General features: G+C 44.9%; 1 protein-coding gene across 1 annotated transcript in view; it reads right to left on the reverse strand.

Moving 5' to 3' along the window:
- Positions 1–21,702, reverse strand: part of TRAF3IP2 (TRAF3 interacting protein 2) — a 53,983-nt gene extending 32,281 nt beyond the window's left edge. Inside the window, exons 1-2 of the mRNA XM_047762881.1 lie at positions 21,563–21,702; positions 3,467–4,303 (exon numbers count right to left, since the gene is read on the reverse strand). Of these exons, the coding sequence (XP_047618837.1) occupies positions 3,467–4,295 (829 nt within the window). The 5' untranslated portion in view covers positions 4,296–4,303; positions 21,563–21,702. The remainder of the gene's footprint in view (positions 1–3,466; positions 4,304–21,562) is intronic.
- Between the last annotated feature and the right edge of the window lie 519 nt (positions 21,703–22,221).

A 22,221-nucleotide genomic window follows, 5' to 3' on the forward strand; every position in this document is an offset into this window, starting at 1 on the left:
ACTCAGCCATAAAAACAAACAAAATAATGCCATTTGTAGCAACATATGGAACTAGAGACTCTCATACTAAGTGAAGTAAGTCAGAAAGAGAAAGACAAATACCATATGATATCACTTATACCTGGAATCTAATATACGGCAAAAATGAACTTATCTACAGAAAAGAAATAGACTCATGGACGTGGAGAACAGACTTGTGGTTGCCAAGGGGGAGGAGGAGGGGGGAGGGTATGGACTGGGAGTTTGGGGTTAGTAGATGCAAACTATTGCATTTGGATTGGAAGCAATGAGATCCTGCTGTACAGCACAGGGAACTACATCTAGTCACTTGCGATAGAACATGATGGAGGATAATGTGAAAAAAAGAATGTGTATATATATGTAAAACTGGGTCACTTTGCTGTACAGCAGAAATTGACAGACCAGTGTAAATCAACTATAACAAAGAATTTAAAAAACCAATGTGATAGACCCATCTGGTGAAATAATATACAGCATTTTTAAATGATGCTGGAAGAGGTACACTGACTGTCCCTGGAAACCATTTTAATTTTATATTAAAGATATAATATGCAAATTTAAAAAACCAGTAAAGATGTCAAACCCCAATAAAGAATTATGTTTGGGTGATGGAAATATGAATTGGGCTTCTGGGCATATTTTAATTTGGAGAGTGAACAAATAGTACTATTCTGATAGGAAAAATTCTCTTTAAATGCAGATAGTAGAATGTTAAAAAGGTAGTTTGTGGTATTACTCCTACAAAATTATTCCTTTTTAACTTGGAAATCATTGAGAAAATAAATGCAAAGCCTGCCCCTGCCAGGGTTCAGTCTTCAGTGATTCATACATAAGGAACTCGACCACCACACCCATTGTATTACTGACTACGCTTCCCCATCAGCTGACTTCCCAACATCCAATACCAACACCAGAGTCCCAGCTGTAGGTCTCAGCAGCTCTTTCTCCCCAAGCCGTGCAGCTTCTCCAGCTCTTGGCTTCCCTCTTAACTCACAGGTTAACTCACACTATTCTTGCCTATTTCTTCTAAGCATTAAATTCCTTGACCTCACTTAAAAAAAAATTATGAATTACTCTGTTATTCCCTTTGCTTTAGGAAGCTTTATAATAAATTATGTGTACAAAAACATAAATTATAATTGATTACAGCATTTGCTTTTTTTTTTTTTTTTGCTTTCTAAAGCCACACTCGGAGCATAAGGAGGTTTCCAGGGTAGGGGCTGAGTCAGAGCTATAGCTGTTGGCCTCATCACAGCCACAGCAACACAGAATCCTAGCTGAGTCTGCGACTTACACCACAGGTCACAGTAACGCTGGATCCTTAACCCACTGAGTGAAGCCAAGGATCAAATCTGCAACCTCATGGTTCCTAGTCAGATTCGTTTCCGCTGCGCCACAACAGGAACTCATGCAATCATTACTACAATTTATTTTATTTTATTTTATTTATTTTTTTGTCTTTTTTTTTTTTTTTTTTTTTTTTGCTATTTCTTTGGGCCGCTCCTGCGGCATATGGAGATTCCCAGGCTAGGGGTCTAATCAGAGCTGTAGCCACTGGCCTACACCAGAGCCACAGCAATGCAGGATCCGAGCTGCATCTGCGACCTACACCACAGCTCATGGCAACGCCGGATCGTTAACCCACTGAGCAGGGGCAGGGACCGAACCCGCAACCTCATGGTTCCTAGTCGGATTCGTTAACAACTGCGTCACGACGGGAACTCCTACAATTTATTTTAAAGCTAGGCACCAGGTCTTTGGTCAGACCATCTGAACTGCTTTTTTTTTTTTTTTTTTGTCTTTTTAAGGCTGCACCTGTGGCATGTGGAGGTTTCCAGGCTAGGGGTTAAATCGGAGCTGCAGCTAACAGCCTATATCACAGCCACAGCAATACCAGATTCGAATTGTGTCTACTACCTATACCACAGCTCATGGCAATGCCCAGATTCTTAACCCACTAAGCTAGGGCCAGGGATCGAACCTGAGTCCTCATGGATAATTTGTATTGCTGACAGTTCCTGAATGGGAACTCCTGAACTGCTTTTTCTATGGTGTTTATTTGCTCAAGAAATATTGGATCTCCTAGCCTTGTGTTTCACCTCTAAAGCTCTACTATTTTCTAGCGGCCTTGTAGAGAATTGACATCAAAAATTGGGACAGACTTTTTAATCTCAATCTAAGATTTTATCACTTTCATCCGGCGTTGCCGTGAGCTGTGGTGTAGGTCACAGACGTGGCTCGGATCTGGTGTTGCTATGGCTCTGGTGTAGGCTGGCAGCTACAGCTCCAGTTAGACCCCTGGCCTGGGAACCTCCATATGCCGTGGGTGTGGCCCTAGAAAAGACAAAAAAGTAAAAAAAATAAAAAAATAAAAAATAAATAAATTTTTAAAAATAAGATGAAAAAAGATTTTATCACTTTCAGAGATGCTTACTGCACTGATACATATTATTCATTCATTCATTCATAAATAATGTCTTGAGAGTCAAGTATATGCTGGTCACTGCATGAAATGCTGGGGAATTATAGATTGAAAATACAAAATACAGTAGGCAAAAGCCTACTGCCTGGAAGAAGTAGTAAAGAAGTCCTAAGTAGATGCCATACTGGCATTAGGTGCCCCCTGGGGAGGGATCTGGGGAGGTTGCAGAGGGGCACTTGAGCTTAGTCTTAAAAGATGTGTATGTACAATGATGGTTACATAGCTCTGCAGGTCACTGAATCACATGCTTAAATAGGGGAAGGGTGAATGTTACAGTATGTAAATTACATCTCAAAAAAGCTGTTAAAGTATAGAACTGATTCAAATGAACAAGAAGGGGAAAAACCTCCCGGGTAGAGAAAAGATTGTAGGCAAAGGCACAGGGGTGCCAAGTGAGGGGGGCTGCCAGTCCCCAAGTGTGGCTAGATCGTAGGGGAGATGTGGATGGTTCAATCTCCACAGGGCTTTAAGCAATAGAATCACAGGAGCAACTGGGTTTTCAAGGAATGGCATAAACTCTGAGTCTCAATGACATTCTGGGCACCTTCTGAATTTTTTGACACAAGGCTCCCTTCTCTAACAAATTGAAGGTGGATAAAAAGCATGTGAAGGAAAAAACCCAGATGCCCACGCATTCGGACAAGAAGCAAGTTTCCTAGAAGTCATGTGGGTCGCCTCCCTGCCTCTAGGCAAGTTTTAGGTAAACTACCCTGGAGAGGAAATCTGATTTACACTCAAAGTTTCCCAGAGAAGCACGTTCCACCTGCGATGGGCTTTAGGCTAAGCAAAAGCATTCTTCTAAAGCTGTGTACAAATCCAACCACACACGGAAAGCCCCATGGGAAGCAGAACGTCTTCTCTGCCTTCTGCCCTTATCTGTATGGGTCTAGTGATGCAAAGCAGGATGTGAGATTCCTGTCTACTTGGTTACCTAGCCCAGAATGTCCAGAGAAGCTCACTTACATGGCACGTGGTAATCAGGACCTCCAGGACCATAGTAGTGATAGTTCCACTGAGCGTGCGGGGAAGGGTTGAGAGGCAGCATCTGTACGCACGCTGGGTATCTCTGAGGTTCAAACAGATGGAACTCCCTGGATCTGAGAGGCCCGGGGAGGTCCTGGGGGTAACAGGCGGAGGTGAGGGGTAGGGGTCTTTCCAGCTGCCTGAGGCCCAGGACGTCCTGGGGCTGGGAATCGTACCCAGTGTCTGTGGTAGGCAGGTCTGGGGCTGCTCGGTTCCTGTGGGGCTGAGGCTGTTGCACCATCTCTTGGCTACTGTCCGGAGGGTCTGCTGAGGCATTAGGTAAACTCTGGTCTGATTTGTCTGAGTCATGGCCAGTGTCGGGAGAAGCTGCTGAAAGCTGAGATCCCAGCCATTGATCACGTTTTTCCATAAGTGAAAACTGATGCTCTGGGGGAAGAGCTCCAACCACAGATTCAGGCTCAGCCTGGCTGGCTACGGAGGAGCATGAGGGAAACTCTTTGCCCGGGTCTGGGTGTCTCCTCCAGAAGCTGTCTTCACTCTCCTCCAGGACTTTGGTGCGCAGGCAGGTGACCTGCTGGGACACAGGCCACTGATGATTTGAAAGCTTCAGGGGTGGGTGAGTGTGAGCCACGTCTCCTGAGGCATAGCAAGGGGTTTGGGGTGCAGAGGAGCTGTTGGGTGCCATGTGTCTGGTATCTGGAGCAGGCGGTTCTGATTCCTCTTCCAGGGAATGCTCTGAGATGGGTTTCAGCAACTGACTTGGGTATGGTTCAGATTCATCAACCTCCACAGGAATGCTTCGATTCATTCTAGTTTCTGGAACAAGAGAAAAAACGTGCCACAGCCTCAGAAGACAGATCGTTTCTTGGAGTCCCCCACTTTATAACCTTAAGGGACCTCATTCCAAATGTGGTTTAAATTAAGAAGAGTGTGACACCAATGGGCTGGCAGAGCCCCAATCACATAAAATGGTTCACTTAACCTCCAGGCAAAGGCACTAAGGCTTAATTAAGATATTTTTTATCTGGAAGGCGATTCAAAGAATGTGACCGGGCCATCATGTGGTAGAAGTCATACACCAGTGAGGGAAAAGAGACGAAAACCAACAGCCAAGTTTTAAGGAAAGAGAAATGATCTGAACGTGGGTTGCCGGAATCCATGATGAAAGAAATCCCAGGAACGGATGTGGAATGATCTCTAAAATGTACGGTTAAGTGATTAAAAAGTCAGGTGCAGCAGACCGATGTGCAGAAGGCGCTGTTTTGTGTGGAAAAAATACAGAGAGGGAAATGTGGGAGCGTGTGTACACACGTCTGCTTGTACACGTATAAAACATACAGTGAGGACACACAGGACACTGGGGCATTGGCTGCCTTTGAGGATGGAGAGGCTGGAACAAAGCTGGGGGAGAGAAGGGAGGGGAAGAGTTTTTAACCTTTTGAACTTTTATTTTTTACGTATTTATTTGGCTTTTTTAGGGCTGTACCCATGGCATATGGAGGTTCCCAGACTAGGGGTTGAATAGGAGCTGTAACTGCTGGCCTACACCACAGCTCAGGGCAACGCTGGATCCTTAACCCATTGAGAGAGGCCAGGGATGGAACCTGCATCCTCGTGGATCCTAGTCAGATTCATTTCCACTGTGCCACAAGGGAACTCTCACCTTTTGAACTTTTATACTTTCAGCCTGTGTGACTATTGCCCAATTTTTTAAAAAGATTCAAAAGCAAGCAAGCAAGCAAGCAAGACTGGGTTTAAAATCACCAGATAATGTGAGAAAAGGAATGTATATGTATGTATGACTGGGTCACTCTGCTGTGCGGCAGTCTGGCCCAGTGTTGTAAATCAACTGTACTTTAATAAAAATAAAATAAAATAAAATAAAAAGCACTGGAAATGTCATAGTGACATTTTCCACTGAAAACTCTAGGTTATTTGGAGGACTTTATTCCCTCTCGCACGAGGCCTGCAGTGAGGGGAGCCATGACCATCTGGTCTGTGATGTAGTGGCTGAACAGGCAAGATCTGTTAAAGTAGCCTTTAGCCCACAGCACATTTAGCTCCCACCCCCCCCCCGCCCCCTGTCCAGGTTCTATTGGTTTTATCTATAAAAATGGAATCAATCAGTGTGGAATGGGAAATCCATCAATCATTCTCATTGGAATGAGAAACCAATCATTAGATTGGTTGAGATGATGTCCCAGGATGCTTCAGCTCCAGGGGAAGGAGGGAGGCAGGCTGCAGGAAAAGATGGCACAGGAGTGACCGTCCGGAGGCCCACAGAAGCCTCCAGAGGTGTGCTGGGAACGAGGGAGGGAAAAGGAAAAAAATCCTAGCAGTCTGTCCCATGGAGGCCTTGTACATAACATACCTCAAGTGCCTTCCGGAGAAAAGGGTGGTGCCAGTGGTAATGAATTTTGAAACTCCTGTTTTATCCACGTGGAATCTCAACCACAAACACTCACAGAGGGCTTCCTATGCCCAAAGGCATGATGACCATCAATTATTGCCCTAAGATAAGTTGTACAAATATAAATTCTCCTTCTCTCAAGCCCAGTCCCCAACCCAATGGCAACATGACAGCCTGCATTTTATTTATTTTTTTATTTTTATTTTATTTTATTTATTTATTTTTTATTTATTCAATCCCTTCTGCTACCACTTTTTTTTTTGGGGGGGGGTGCTTTGGTTTTCTAATTTGTTTGCCTCAAATAGGAATGAAATTTCATTATGTATGAATCCCAGGGAGATGTCTTCTGTCATTAAGGTTTTTTTTTTTTTGTCTTTTTGCTATTTCTTTGGGCCGCTCCCGCAGCATATGGAGGTTCCCAGGCTAGGGGTCCAATCAGAGCTGTAGCCACCAGCCTACGCCAGAGCCACAGCAACGCGGGGATCCGAGCCGCGTCTGCAACCTACACCACAGCTCATGGCAACGCCGGATCGTTAACCCACTGAGCAAGGGCAGGGACCGGAACCCGCAACCTCATGGTTCCTAGTCGGATTCATTAACCACTGCGCCATGACGGGAACTCCCGCATGCATTTTAAAATGCTGCCCTGTGGAGTTCCCGTCGTGGTGCAGTGGAAATGAATCTGACTAGGAACCATGAGGTTGCAGGTTCGATCCCTGGCCTTGCACCATGGGTTAAGGATCTGGTGTTGGCGTGAGCTGTGGTGTAGGTCGCAGATGCAGCTTGGATCTAACGTGGCTGTGGCTGTGGCTGTGGCTGTGGCTGGCAGCTGTAGCTCTGATTCGACCCCTAGCCTGGGAATCTCCATATGCTGTGGGTGCAGCCCTTAAAAAAAAAAAAAAAAAAGACAAAAAAAAAAAATAAAATAAAATGCTGCCCCATGATCATCTATGTGGGAAAAGACTCTAAAAGAGAATGGATGTGTGTACATGTATAACTCAACCACTGTGTTGTATGGCAGAAATGATCACGACCTTGTAAACCAACCATGCTTCAAGCTTTCAAAATGCTTCAAATTTTAAAAATGAAAAAAATAAAAAATGCGGCCCCACAGAGCAGAGGTGGGATCATTGGTTTCCCACCAAATTTACCTTCCCAGCCCTACAGAAAGACCTCGATTTGCCCTGTGCTCCCTGCCAAATGCCTGCCCTCTAACACTTCCCAGACCCTCACGTGGTGTCCGACTTAGCTGTCTGCTGCAAACCACTTTGGTAACGCTTTCCTGACACAACAGCAAACTCCCTCAGCCTCCAAGTCCTGGCTGGCCCTCCCTCCTGGCCTCGATGTCCCCTGCCCTGGGCTGGCTCCCTTCTAGACCACTGTCTAAGCCCTTTGGTTCTGCAGAGAAGAGGCCTCATCACCTAAACTGATTAGACCCTGTAAATGTGAACAGGCGCCTACCCAAAACACACATATTTCAACTAGGGTCTATTTAAAAATGCTCCCCATTGTTTTCCTTTTTTCTTAGAATTTTTCTGCAGCTATGAAATTGGATATGCCATGCAACATGCTCTTCAGCTGGTCAGGAAACAAAAGTATTTTCCGAAGGGCTGGCTGAGTGTTGTGTAATCTCCTGTGAGCATCTGTGGGCCCACAGCTGAACAGGGGGCGCAGGGTGTGGGTGGAGGTGGGGGGAAGAGAGGCAGCCGGCGAGCCAGCCAGCAAGAGGACTAAACACTGTCAGCTCTTTTTTGGTATGAGATTCATTTTCATTTTCCACACTTCAAGTACAACTGTTTATACTCTCCCTGGGTTTTCGAATGTGAATACCTTAGAAGGGCTTCCCTAAAAGAAATAAAATTAAATTTAAAAAGCTGCAAATTCTCTTCTAGTTGAGGAGCCTTCAAGGGCTTGGAGGGAGCTAATAAAAAGGGTGACAAATGCAGTCATCTCCAGAGCGTGGTCACATAACTGGAAACCTGAGGTTCATCCTGTGATGGGAATTCTAGGGAGCCGGCCTGAAAAGAAACAAATGGTCCCTCAGATGAGAGTGAATAAGCCTGGCATGGCAATGGACAGCCTTTCAGGAAAGCTATGGGATTAGAATCTTCCAAAAATAAAATGGATCCTGATGTTTTATCTACTTATTTATATTTTAAATTTTTTTTCTTTTTCAGGCTGCACCTGTGGCATATGGAAGTTCCTAGGCTAGAGGTCTAATCGGAGCTATAGCTGCCGACCTACACCACAGCCTCAGCATCACCAGATCCAAGCCACACCTGCGACCTACACCACAGCTCATGGCAATGCTGGATCCTTAACCCACTGAACGAGGCCAGGGAACCAACCTGCATTCTCACAGACTGTATGTGGGGTTCTTAACCCACTGATCCTCAACAGGAACTTGGACTATGATATTTCAAATGAGTCAAACAGCAAATGATTACCCAACCCTCCCGTGTGTCCCTCTTTATGCTGTGTACTTCCATTTTGAGGCATAAGCTCAGGAGTTCCCATTGCGGCTCAGTGCTTAATGAATTGGATTAGGAACAATGAGGTTTCGGGTTCGATCCCTGGACTCGCTCAGTGGGTTGGGGATCCAGCATTGCCATGAGCTGTGCTGTGAGTTGTAGATGCAGCTCGGATCCAGCATTGCTGTGGCTGTGTCGTAGGCTGGAGGTGGCTACAGCTCCAATTAGACCCCTAGCCTGGGAACCTCCATAATGCTGTAGGTGCAGCTCTGAAAAAGAAAAAAAGACAAAAAAGAGGTACAAGCTCAAATTAAAATTTCCATTAATTTTTTTTTTTTTACAAACGGCAATACCCACAAAACTCAAGAGATAACAGAGGGTATAGAGTGAAAGGTAACCAAAATTATTTCTAAAGACATGAAACATGATTCCTACCCTCAATTTGCTTGTGATCCAGCTCAAGGGAGGAAACCAATATAGGAAAACAAAGGCCCTTCCTCAGAGCCTTTGCATTTGTTGCTCCTTCTTCTTGGAACACTCTTGCCACCCCCTCCCCCCAAATCTGCTTGGCTTGTTTCCTTTGGGGTCTTTACACAGCTGTCACTTCCTCAGTGAGGTCTCCTTGGTCACCCTGTAAAACTTCTACATGCTCTTCACACTCTCTGTCTCCCTTCCCTGCTTTATAATTCTCTCCAGCAGTCATCACCATTGTACACACTATAAAATATATGTTATCAATACAAACATCTAGGACATTCTATGTTCATGGTCTCCCCCCCTCCTCTCAGGATGTAAACTTCAGGAGGGTGTGATTCCCCACTCTTCTGTTCACAGTCATATTTTTAGCATCTAGAGCTGTACCAAGTATATAATAAGTGCTCAATAATTTTTTTTTTGTCTTTTGTCCTTTTAGGGCCGCACCCACGCATATGGAGGTCCCCAGGCTAGGGGTCTAATTGGAGCTGTAGCTGCCAGCCTACACCACAGCCACAGCAACGCCAGATTGGAGCCGCATCTGTGAACTACACCATAGCTCACAGCAATGCCAGATCCTTAACCCACTGAGCGAGGCCAGGGATAGAAGCCATGTCCTCCTGGTTCCTAGTTGGATTCGTTTCCGCTGTGCCACGACGGGAACTCCTCAATAAATATTTGTTGAATGAATGAATGAATGAATGATGCCTATTTCGGAGGGGAAACAGATCTGTGTAGCTGGAAGGATGCTGAGTGTGAGAACATCAGGCTTGGGAGGATTTGGTTGGTCAACTCCTTGGAGTCCTTGAAGTTATACCACAGGAGTATACGTCCCTCCTCCTCTCTTTCTTTCTCTCAAATATTTATTAAGTTCTGCTAAGTGTCAGGCCCCAGGGTGGGCCTGGGCCACACCTAAAGAGGCCCCACCCATGGCAGGATTGACCTGAACACTTGTTTGCAAATAAAGTTGAGTCTCTCCCCCTGCCCCCCCCCCCCCAGTCTGCTCTTCTGTTCCTGGCAGGGAGGCAGCTGGTCTCAGGCATGCTCAGAGCCTCAGAGCCTCGCCAGAACTGACAGAACAACCCTGCCACCCTCTGAGGGTGTCACAGAAAACCACATACAAATGCCACTTCAGAGGGCCATGGGCAGATCAATGGGTTGGGTTGGAAGTGAGAGTTCTTTTTTTGTCTTTACTGTCAAAACTGTTCAAAAAAAAAACACCACCCAAACCCGCTACACATTTAAAAAAATTAACCCAGCATCTCAGTGCTCCTAATCATTTCCATTTTGCCCTGTTTTCTTCCAGGCCTGCTCCATACAACGTCCAGGTGGTTGTCACCCTGACATGGCCTGTGTTCCCATCTCTAACAAAGGGCGTCATTTGGTTTTAAGTGGAGAAACCCTGTTTTCTAGCCGTGACCTAGAGGAAAAGTCTCTGTCGGCCGAGGGGGACAGAAGACCTGCCAGCCAGGCCCTGGCAAGCCCCACAGCTGGCGGGGCCCTGGACAGTCTCATCTCATTAGCATGAATGCTGAGCTCAGGATGCCAGGGAGAAGCTGAGGCCTTTTAGGCCTGGAGGACAATGGCCGAGTCTAGCACCTCGTTGTTTCCAGTCCCTAAGGGAAGGGAGAGGCTGGCTGGTCAGAGATCTCAGGAGAGTTTCTGGCTCAGAAGTTCTTTTGGAGGTTCACAGTGCAGATGCCCAGGTCCCACAACTAGAGATCCTACGGTGGGGCCAGGCCTCTCTTGGCATTTCTGCTCAAGTCCCACAGGTAATAAGGTCTCTCATGCTCTGCCAAGGGGAGTGTAATCTCTGCAATTTGGCCATAACTATGCAAATTTTAAAATCTTATGTCCTTTATCCTAGTACTGTCACTTCCAAGAATTTCCTCTATGGACATACGCACCTATTGTGTAAAATGAAGAGGCTATGAAGATAGGCCAACACAGCAATGTTTGTTTCTAGAAACTAGAAACAAACTAGAAACTAGAAACAACTAGAAACAACTCACGTGTCCAAAAAGGTTCTGCTTTTAAAAACTATGATCTAGGAGTTCCCTGGTGGCTCAGCAGGTTAAGGATCGGGTGTTGTCACTTCAGTGGCTCCGGTCACTGCTGCGGCGTGGATTCGATCCCTGGCCCAGGAAATTTCACATACCTCAGATGCAGCCGAAACAACCACCACAAAATAAAACTGTGGTCCAGCCTTACAATCAATACTCTGCGTCTTTTTGAAAAGACTGAGGAGGTGTTGTGTGAACAGAGGTGGAACTATATCCAAGATTTATTGTGAAGCTGGTAGAGCGGCGGCCTCAGGGAAGTGAACCGCATGACTGGGGACCCGGGCAGGGGGGAGACTGGCTTTTCAGAGCATTTTTGTACCTTTGAAATGTTGTACCAAGCGCCTGTATATCTATTTAAAAGATAACAAAGGAAAAGGAAAAGCTCCACCAGTGATTCTGATGTCCACAAAGATTAAGAACCAATGTGAGAGGGGCACTGCTGAGACCACCCAGGAGAGGACACCTGTCCATGGTGGGGACAAGTGGGATTAGGATGGGGTCGGGGTGGCACAAGCTAGGGACAGAGGGCTAGTCCCAGGTCCACACAATCAGGTCAAGCAGTGGCTCATGCGAGTCTAGTTCTAACTCTGATCCGATCCAAGAGACAGCAGGCTTCCTTCTAGGGAAACTCTCTGCCCTTTGGACTGTGAGCTGTGAATCTAGCCCTTGGATTCTGACCAGCACCTTTCCTCAAGTCTATCAGTTCTTCTGTCCCAGTCTCTCTCTTTGGCTTCCTTTCTGCCTCCTCAGGCTTGAGTACTTTCTCTTCGCTTCCCCTCCTGAGCAGTATGTTTTGGTAGATAAGACCTTGGCCAGACATTGCAGTTTTGGTTTTGTGTTTTTTTTGTTTTTTTTTTTTTTTTTTTTGCTTTTTAGGGCCACACCTGTGGCATATGGAAGTTCCCAGGCTACGGGTTGAGTCGGAGCTATAGCCGCCGGCTTACACCACAGCCACAGCAATGCCAGATCTAAGCTGCGACTGTGACCTACAGCACAGCTCGTGGCAACGCTGGATCCTTAAACCACTGAGCAAGGCCAGGGATCAAACCTATATCCTCCTGGATACTGGTTGGGTTCGTAACCTGCTGAGCCACAACAGGAACTCCAACATCTGCCGTTTTATTTTTTATTTTATTTTATTATTTTTTTCCTGCCATTTTCACATCCTTTGTGACAATGCTCCTCAGTGTACCATTCACAGAATTTCCCATTTATTCTGTCTGCTGCCTCCAAGACTTTGCTCATGTCTGTTCCCAGCAACCTTTTTCTCCTCCAGCACATCCTGCCTTAAATTATTAGTGTCTTGAAACAGAGCCTGTTAGTCTTCACAGCACTACCCTTCTGATTTCACAGTTCATCCAAAAGCTTCCTTTCCTGACATCATGCCTGCCTCTCCTTCTGCACATCTATTAGACCCTGCCCTAGTATGCACACGACACAAGTCTCTCTCAGGGCACACATTAACAGATCTGATGTCCACGTTCACAGTTTACTGTAGCATCTACCATCCAGATGGGCTCACCTTGAATCAATACGTACTTCTGGGATGTGGAAAACATGCAGGACTTAAATGTACAGGCTTATACAAAAACTAAGAACTGATAAACGAATTCAGCAAGGTAGCAGGAGATAAGTTTAACTTCCAGAAACTGGTTTCATGTCTTTACACTAACGATGAAACAGCAGAAAGGGAGTGTTAAAAAAAAAAAAAAATCCCTTGTAAAATCACATCAAAAACAAACAAAAAAACACTTAACAATAAACCTGACCAAGGAGGTAAAAAACTTGTATGCTGAGAACTATAAAACATTAACAAAGGAAGCTGAAAGTTATTCCAAGAAAATGGAAGGCTATCCCATGCTCTTGGATTGGAAAATTTAACATTGTTAAAATGGCCACACTACCCAAAGCAATCTGGAGATTTAATGTGATCCCTATCAAAGTACCCATGACACTTTTCATAGAACTGGAACAAATAATCCTAAACTTTATATGGAACCATAAAAGACCTAGAATTGCTAAGGCAATCCTGAGGAAAAAGAACAAAGCAGGAGGCATAACCCTCTCAGATTTCAGACAATACTACAAAGCTACAGTAATCAAAGCAGCATGGTATTGGCACAAAAACAAAAATATGGATCAATGGAACAGAATAGAGAGCTTAGAAATAAACCCACACACGTATGGTCAATTAATCTTTGACAAAGGAGGCAAGAATATACAATGGGAGAAATGACAATCCCTTCAGCAAGTGGTGTGGCAAAGTTGGAGAGCTGCATGTAAATTGATGAAGTTAGAACACACCCTCACACCATATACAAAAATAAACTCAAAATGGCTTAAAGACTTAAATATAAGACATGATACCATAAAACTCCTAAAAGAGAAAATAGGCAAAACATTCTCTGACACAAATTGTACCAGTGTTTTCTTAGGCTGGTTTCCCAAGGCAAGACAAATAAAAGCAAAAATAAACAAATGGGATCTAATCAAACTTATAATCTTTTGCATAGCAAAGGAAACCATGAACAAAATGAAAAGACAACCTAGAGAATGGGAGAAAATATTTGTAAATGATATGATCAATAAAGGGCTTAATTTCCAAAATATACAAAGAACTCATACAACTCAATAACAAAAAACAAATGACCCAATTTAAAAAAAATGGACAAAAGACTTAGACATTTCTCCAAAGAAGAAATACGGATGGCCAATAGGCATATAAAAAATGCTCAGAATCACTAATTATTGGAGATAAACAACAATGAGGTATCACCTCATAACAGTCAGAATGGCCACTATTAATAAGTTTACAAATAACAAATGCTGGAGAGGGTGTGGAGAAAAGGGAACCCTCCTACACTGTTGGTGGGAATGTAAATTGGTGTAGCCACTATAGAGAATAGTATGGAGATTCCTCAAAAAAACAAAAAATAGAGTTGACATATGATGCAGCAATCCCATTCCTGGGCAGATATCCAGACAAAACTCTAATTCAAAATGATACATGTTCCCCTATGTTCATAGCAGCTCTATTTACAATAGCAAAGACAACCTAAGTGTATACTGACAGATGAATGGATTAAGAAGTGGTATATATATGTGCATACACACACACACACACACACACACACACACGCACACACAATGGAAAACTACTCAGCTCTAAAAAAGAATGAAATAATGCCATTTGCAGCAACATGGGTGGACTTAGAGATTACTCTACTAAGTGAAGTAAATGAGAAAGAGAAAGACAAACTTCGTATTACGTAATTTATACGTAGAATTTAAAATGTGACACAAATGAACTTATCTCCAAAACAGAAACAGACTCACAAACAAATATAAAGAGCAGTCTCGTGGTTGGGTTCTACAGGGGGAAGGATGGATTAGGAGTTTGGGATTAGCAGATGCAAACTATATATAAGATGGATAAACAAAGTCTTGCTACATAGCATAGAAAATTATATTCAATACCCTATAATAAACCATAATGAAAAAGAATGTGAAAAATAATATATATGTATAACAGACTTTGCTATATAGCAGAAATTAATATAACATTGTAAATCAACTATACTTCAATAAAATAAAATTTTAAAAAATGCATAGGCTCTAGATTCAAACTCCCTACAATTAAATTCTTTCTCTGGCAGCTGATTATATGGGTGACCTTGATAAAATTACTTAACTTCTCTGGGCCTCATTTTTCTCATCTGTGAAATGGGGAATGTGACAACATTTGTCCCATAGTTGGGTATTGTGAGGATGAAAGAAGATATAAAGTACTGATTGTAGGACCTGTCCCACATCAAGCTCTCAAAAAGCCAAGGCTATTTTGTTGTTATTTTTACAATAAGAAGTGATTTGGCCTTGGAACTAGTTTTCTAGACTATGTTCACTAGTTTTATTTATTTATTTTTATTTTTTTGGTCTTTTCTAGGGCCACGCTACGGCATATGGATGTTCCCAGGTTAGGGGTCTAATCGGAGCTGTAGCCGTCAGCCTACACCACAGCCACAGCAACGCAGGATCTGAGCTGCGTCTGCGACTTACACCACAGCTCACGGCAATGCCGGATCCTTAACCCACAGAACGAGGCCAGGGATCGAACCCACAACCTCATGGTTCCTAGTCGGATTTGTTAACCACTGAGCCACAATGGGAACTCCTGTTCACTGGTTTTATAACTGAATGCCAAAACTATCGTATGAACTTAATGTGTGTCGCCACGCCCACAGCACATGGAAGTTCAGGCTCAAACTCATGCCACAGCAGTGACTTGAGCCGCTATAGAGACATGGCAGGATCCTTAACCCTGTTAAGTCACCAGGGAACTCATATATATATATATATATATATATATATATATATATATATATATATATATAAATTTTAATTTTAGCTTTTATTTTAGGGCTGAACTCGGCACATGGAGGTTCCCAGGTGAGGAGTGGAATTGGAGCTGTAGCTGTTGGCCTACAGCACAGCCACGGCCATGCCAGATCCGAGACATGTCTGCAACCTACACCACAGCTCAGCTCATGGCAACATGGGATCCTTAACCCACTGTGCAAGGCCAAGCATCAAACCTGTGTCCTCCTGGATCCTAGTCAGATTTGTTTTTTTCACTGAACCAAGATAGGAACTCCATATATATATATATTTATTTATTTATTTTAAGACCCTCTCTTTTTAACCAACATGTGTATATCCAGCAGATTTGATACAAATCAATTCATTTGGTCCTTAAAACAAGCTGGGTCACAGATGGCATACATAGTATCATTTTGCTAGTCCCACTCTAAGGAGCCTTAGGTACATTAGGACATTAAGTAGATTTTCCAAAGTCACAGCCAGTTCTAGACTATAGATACCCGATTCTTTCCATCAAACCACATAGACCAGGCATCAGCAAACATTTTCCACCTAGAAACAGAGAAAATAATTCACACTTTGTGGACCACATACTGCCTGTCTCAAACTTCACTTTTTAGTCAGTTTGTTTGTTTTTAAACAACACTTTAAAAATATAAATCCTGGAGTTCCCGTCGTGGCACAGAGATTAACAAATCCGACTAGGAACCATGAGGTTGAGGGTTCAATCCCTGGCCTTGCTCAGTGGGTTAAGGATCCGGCGTTGCCATGAGCTGTGGTGTAGGTCGCAGATGCAGCTCGGATCCTGCACTGCTGTGGCTCTGGTGAAGACTGGTGGCTGCAGCTCTGATTAGACCCCCAGCCTGGGAACCTCCATATGCCGTTGGAGTGGCCCTAGAAAAGACAAAACAAACAAACTGTATATATATATATATATATATATATATATGTAAATCCTTAGCAACAGACAGGAGCAGAAATAGACCATGGGCCACTTTTGGTCCGAGGGTTGTCATTTCCCAACTTCTGACATAGATTATGCCAATAAATTAATATAAACCTAAGGAAACGGATATGCCTAAGGAAGCTTATCCTCTGTTAATAACAATGGTTAATATTTGTTGAATATTTACTATGTGTCAAATATTGTTCCAAGTGTTTTACATGTATTGTAGCCTTATAGCCACCCTATTCCTATGTACTGTTGTCAGCCCCGTTTTAGAAACAAGGAAACTGAACCGGGGAAGGGTTAAGTAACCTTCCCAAGGTGACAGGATTGATAAGTATCAGAGCTGGGGTTCAAATCCAAGCAGTTCAGCACTAGAGCCTGTGCCCTGAGCCCACTTGTGTCTCCAAGGGGAGCACTCAATCATTACAGCTCTTTGGGGGTCGGGGGGAGAAAGGGATTTGCGAGGGCTGAGGAAAGCCTAAAAACTTCTGGAACAAATAGGTTTCAGAACCGTTCACCTTGAAGCCGAGGAGGTGTGGCTGCATGCCACCTGCTTTTTAATAAAGAATGGCCAGGCTGGAAACCTGTGATGGCTTTCCTTCTTGCCACTACAATAGAGGGTATGGATGAGACTGCAGAGGCATCTTGATTTGAGAAAAGCACTTGATTGGATCTCATTAAATTTTAATCATAAACTGAATTCAAAATAAATTGAAAACTTGTTGACAGAGCACAAACAAAGGGTGATGATAAATGGTGATGCATCTAGAGAGGGGAAGTCTTCCAGGGGGACGCCTCTGAGGCAAGGACGGACGGGATTTAATGAAGGTGTTATGTCCCTGGAAGAAGACAAATAGCAGTGCAAGAAACACAAGAAGGGCAGCAGCGAGCAGCCTGAGTAATTAATAAACCACATTACCAGCTCCTAAATAATCAAGGCTTGCTGCTACCAAGTGCTTGGATTTTTTTTTTTTAAGCATTCTTTGGGTCAACAATAGGGTTGAAGGGTCCTAGATGATCATTTCAGGTGGACATACTAATAAACATAAAAATTTACAGCTAGGAAGAGCCTCAGATCCAATTTGGAACCGATACTTGCAATTACAGATTCTCAAGATCTTACTTCATTCCCCAGGGAGTAATTTTGTTTTTTAATGTCTAAAAGTCTTGGATTAAAACAAACAAACAAACAAACCTCTAAACTCATTAATGTTCTTTGCATACTGCCCAAATGCATGCAAACTTTCCCAATATCGGTTTGCTTAGTGGAAGCTGGTGTTGAGTGAACTGTGTGTGGCTTAGGTTCAAGTTCCAAGGAATAAATATTTCCAAGTTTACTCGCAGAATTTCCCAGACAGAGGAGTTCTTCCACTTGGTTTGCCAGAGGATTGAAAGCTGTGATGGGCCCTGGAGTCCAGAGAACATTTACTGGCCCTTGTTCGTACTCTGCAGAGTACAACTTACAGCAGGCTGAGGGCAGTGCAGTGTGACCTGAACTGATCTGCAGAAGTTCGTTCTGCAGCTCCTCTGAGCTGCTCAACTAGATGATGGATGAATGCAAACGCCCTGCCCCTACCGAGTTGGAAGCTGTTTTAAAAAAAAATGTTTCGAGAACAACCTCAAACCAGCCCATGGGTTCTTGTGTTTGTTTTGTGTCAGATAAGGTTTCTCTAAACACACGTTCATGATTCTTAATTCAGTCCAGATCCCAGCGTGAAGGAGATGAGGGGGCAGAAAGGAAAAATCAGCAGAGGAAGAAGGGATAGAAAGAAAGAAAGAAAGAAAGGAAAATGGAAGAGTAAAGTGGGAGACCTTGAAGGAAAAATCTTAAGATTTGTCCTTTATTGGCATGGGAGGGAGGCTTACAGAAATGGTGAATTTTTTTTTTTTCCCCCCAGATTGCTGGCTATGAGAAGGAGCAGTTGGAAGGGAAGGGGAAGAACCAATGCAGATGAAAGGCCAGGGCTACAGGTGGGCTGCTGAGCCAGGCAGAGTGTGGACAGACAGCACAGAGAGGAGGAGGGGAGATCAGAGACAGAAAAGGAGACCTGGGGACTGCTCCTGGGAGAGGAAGAAGGAAAAACACCGGAAGCGTGAGTGCAGGAAAACTGTGAGGCAGGGAAGAGCCACGTTTCCCTGAGAGGGAGGCTGCTCAGACCCCAGCCAGCCTGGGTCTTCAGGGAGAGGAGCTCCAGTCCATCCCCAAAAGTGTGACTGCTGCTGCCCGATCAGGGAACGGTGCCAAACTGGTACAGCTCTGCAGGTCACGAGGGGGATGAAAGCCCACCTCCTTCCTCAGCCAGTTTACAGCTTCTGGTCTCCAGGAAGGTCTGTGTACACATCTGTACACACCCACCCCCCACACACTCCCACAGAGTGAGCTGGGAACTCGGGCATTGCCGAATACACGGGTGAGTAAGAGGCCTGCTGGGCATGAAACGTAAAGAATGTCCAGTGTCGGAGGGAAGACAGCCCCGGTTTTCATGAACTAAAAATATCTGGGTGACAATGCACTAGGAAGAAACAGGAGAGGCCCAGGGGGAGAGCGTCTTGATTCTAATCCTCAGATGCTTTCTCACGGAAGGACTGAGGGATTGTTTTGATAAGGAAATGTGATCAAACACGAGGGGTCATTTCGTTGGATCTGAAAGGAATTTAAAGTTTAATATGTCGCATCTGTGGGCTCCGTTCTGCAGCAGCTGCTTGCAGTGCCTTTTTCAAGGCTAATCTCAAATCGCCTATAGCAGGAGAAATGGTTTGAATTCAGGATGTTTCTGAGATTTCGATCCTTCGAAACATAGATTTAATTTAGACAACTATCCACATAACCGATCTTTCTGATGCCTGTTAACTCCTGCAACTCCTCCTCTTGTTTTCAGAGCCCTTGAAAGTCAGTAATTCCTTAATCCTGAGAGAAGCAGGTTTACATGTATTCCATCTTTGCACCCTCCAAAGGGGAGCATCCCCGACTCAACAGTCCCCTCCCCCTACACATCGGGTCACCACGCAGACTCTGCCCCTGGTTAGCCCACCCCAGACGAAAGACCCAGCAGAGGCGTCTACCTCATGCTGTTTCATCATAGATGACACCAGATGACGAATGACTGTGGGTGGCCTTTCTGGATCAAAGCTAGGCTGGCAGCAAAGGACAGCCTGATTTCAGATAATGGTGTGTGTTATTTGAAAATAACAATCTGTAATTCATCATAGGCGAAACATCTTGAACTTCCTGTCCTCTTATTCCAGATCAACAGAGAGAGCCACATAAAAACATGACTGGGCTCAATCGTGGCTCAGCGGTAATGAACCCGACCAGCATCCATGAGCATTCGGGTTCGATTCCTGGCCTCGCTCAATGAGTTAAGGATCCAGTGTTGCCGTGAGCTGTGGTGTAGGTCACAGATGAGGCTCAGATCCCTCGTTGCTGTGGCTGTGGTGTAGGTGGGTGGCAGTAGCTCTGATTCGACCCCTAGCCTGGGAACTTCCAAGTGCTGCAGGGGCAGCCCTAAAAAGACACACACAGACACACACACACACACACACACACAAATAACAATAAATAAAAAATAAAAACATGATGAGGACCATACCAGGGACTTGATATCCCACAGAAACAGCTAATCATACCCAAATCCCCAGGTCAGCCCGTCCCAATCAGCCAGAGCCTGTTTGAACTTTATGAAGGGAGAGTGATAGCTCAAAAGAAACAATAACAATTTTTTTTAAAACTTGTTGTTTGGAAAAAGTTAAAGATTCTGTGTGTCTGCCATCTAACAATGTGGCCCAATCCTAGTCATCACCCTTACATGGTATCAGGATGTGCTCACAGCTCCCTTCCACCGCCCATTAAAGGCCCCACACACAGGGACCGGACTAGCCAGGGAGTGGTTTCCAGCTCCAGCTAAGGCACTAACACAGCCTTCGGGAGCCAGGCTGGTCGCCAGCTCTCTGGCCTGCCTTGCCTCTGTGGGCAAGTGCACGGGCCAGTTCTTCCTGGGTAACCCAAATGGGACATAAACTAATTCAAGAAACTCCCTGTTGTCTCCTGTTTAGCTAGAGCCAATAATAACACATGGATTCCAGGCAGCTCTCCCACGGAGCCACGTGGCTGCCCAGCTCTAGGCTCCCACCCCCCAGCCTTTCACCCAGACTACTGCTTTACCTTTCGCCTTGAGAGCAGATAAGTGAGACAGAAAGCAGAGCAGCTTATAGGGAAGGCACCTACTAGGTGTCTGACAGAAGAAGAGGGTAGAGAAGGGTTAAGGATGGAGTCCTTTTCCTCCAGGCACTAACTATCTGGTAGAGTGGCCGAGAAGTAAAATTAATATATTGGAATAATTAGTAAACAAAACACGTCTTCTAAGACCACCCACTATGACTACCCCTGTGGGGCTCCCATCGCCCTAGCCTTATTTTGTTAAAGGGAATTTAGACATAATCCTGTTCATGCACTACCCCCACCCACACTTTATAGATGAAGAAATCCAGGCCTAGGGAAACCAAAGTAAACTGTCTAAGTCACAGAGCCAGCAAGGAGTGGAGTGAGAACGTGAAAGTCAGTTTCTTGTCCTCTCTTTCATTATTGGTTGGGTCTCTCTCTCTCTCTCTTTTTTTTTTTTTTTCCTGTTCATTTAAAAATATCCCCCCTATGCTAAGAGACCACCTTGAACTTGAAAGTCACATGAAGCTTAACTTCCAATATCAAATAATAGCACTTCTCCCCTTGTTTTCCCGAAAGGGTACCAGCCTCCAGTCCATGCCAGCAAACGTCTGGGTTGTCTGGGAGGGTGAGAAGGCCGCCTTCAGCCCTTACAGAGCAGATCTGGGGGCTGAGCTTCCTGGCCCAGGAATGTGGTGTTGATTTTTTTTTCCCTGAGTAAAACAAGGATCAGGAAAACTTGGGAACTTTCCTTCCATCTCTGCCACTGACGTGTCCCGGGGCCAGAAGCCAAATCCTTAATCTTTGCCATTCCCAGCTCCCTCCTTGGAGGAAGTGGGGCTTGTCTTCTTAAGGAAACTTGTGGGGACGCCAAGTCCTCAAACAACTGGTCCCCAGGCAGCTCACACACGGGCGTCTCCCCTCCTCAAAGAGTTAATCTTCGCTTGCCCCGTGTGAAATGCTAACCCCCCAGCACTCTCTCGCAGCAGAAACCTAACTGTCATTTTCTCGGCCCAAGCTGGTCTCTCGGTACACGGACAAATGAAAGGTGGGGAGGGGAGCGTGGAGGAAAGTCAGGTAGCACATGTCATCGAAGGAGAAAACAGAGTTTTGGAAAGTGGGTCAGAGGTTAAGAAGTAAAGCGAGGCCGGCGACACCTCTGAACAACGTACCTTAGAGCCACCGAGGACAGACAGACCAGGGCACAGGGTGGTCACGCTTGCTTCTCCTTGGGTCGCTCCACCTTGGGTCGCTCCCAGGCTCCCTCCACCCTCTCCAGGCCCAGGTAAGCCGCCCAACAGGCTCCGAAGCAGGAAGTGGAAGTTGTATGCAAATTTCTACCCTGGCTAGGAAGCCTCCGCTCCAAAAATCTCCCTGTGGGCAGTGAATCAACAGCCGCTGAGAAGTCACTTTATTTCTTAAAAACGAAACCTCCTTCATTCACTAGAAAAGGCCACTGGCCAATTAGACTGCTTTTTTTTTTTTTTTTTTCACCACCCAGCTCAGTAAGTGCTGAGGAATGTCCCCACTGCCCTGGACCTGAGCGTTGTCACAGCAGCCTGGCCAGAGACGGTGCCCGGGGAGGGCCGTGAACTTGGGTGTTAAGATGGGTTGATTATTCACCAGCAGCACCAGAAGAGGAAATTAGGGGCCAGTTGATCGTGGGGAGGAGTGTGAAGCAAGAACTTCTTACTCTCTGTGTTTAAAGCATAGGCATTTGCTGCCCTTATTACAAAGGGAGGGCTCACCGCCCATCCCCCCATGAGTGCGTGAGAGCCGCACTGAGTGTATGCCTGCTTCATCTACAGGCATGAAAAAGTGACTTTAAAGA

The sequence above is a fragment of the Phacochoerus africanus genome, chromosome 2 (genome assembly GCF_016906955.1).
Source record: "Phacochoerus africanus isolate WHEZ1 chromosome 2, ROS_Pafr_v1, whole genome shotgun sequence".
Classification (NCBI taxonomy): Eukaryota; Metazoa; Chordata; class Mammalia; order Artiodactyla; family Suidae; genus Phacochoerus; species Phacochoerus africanus.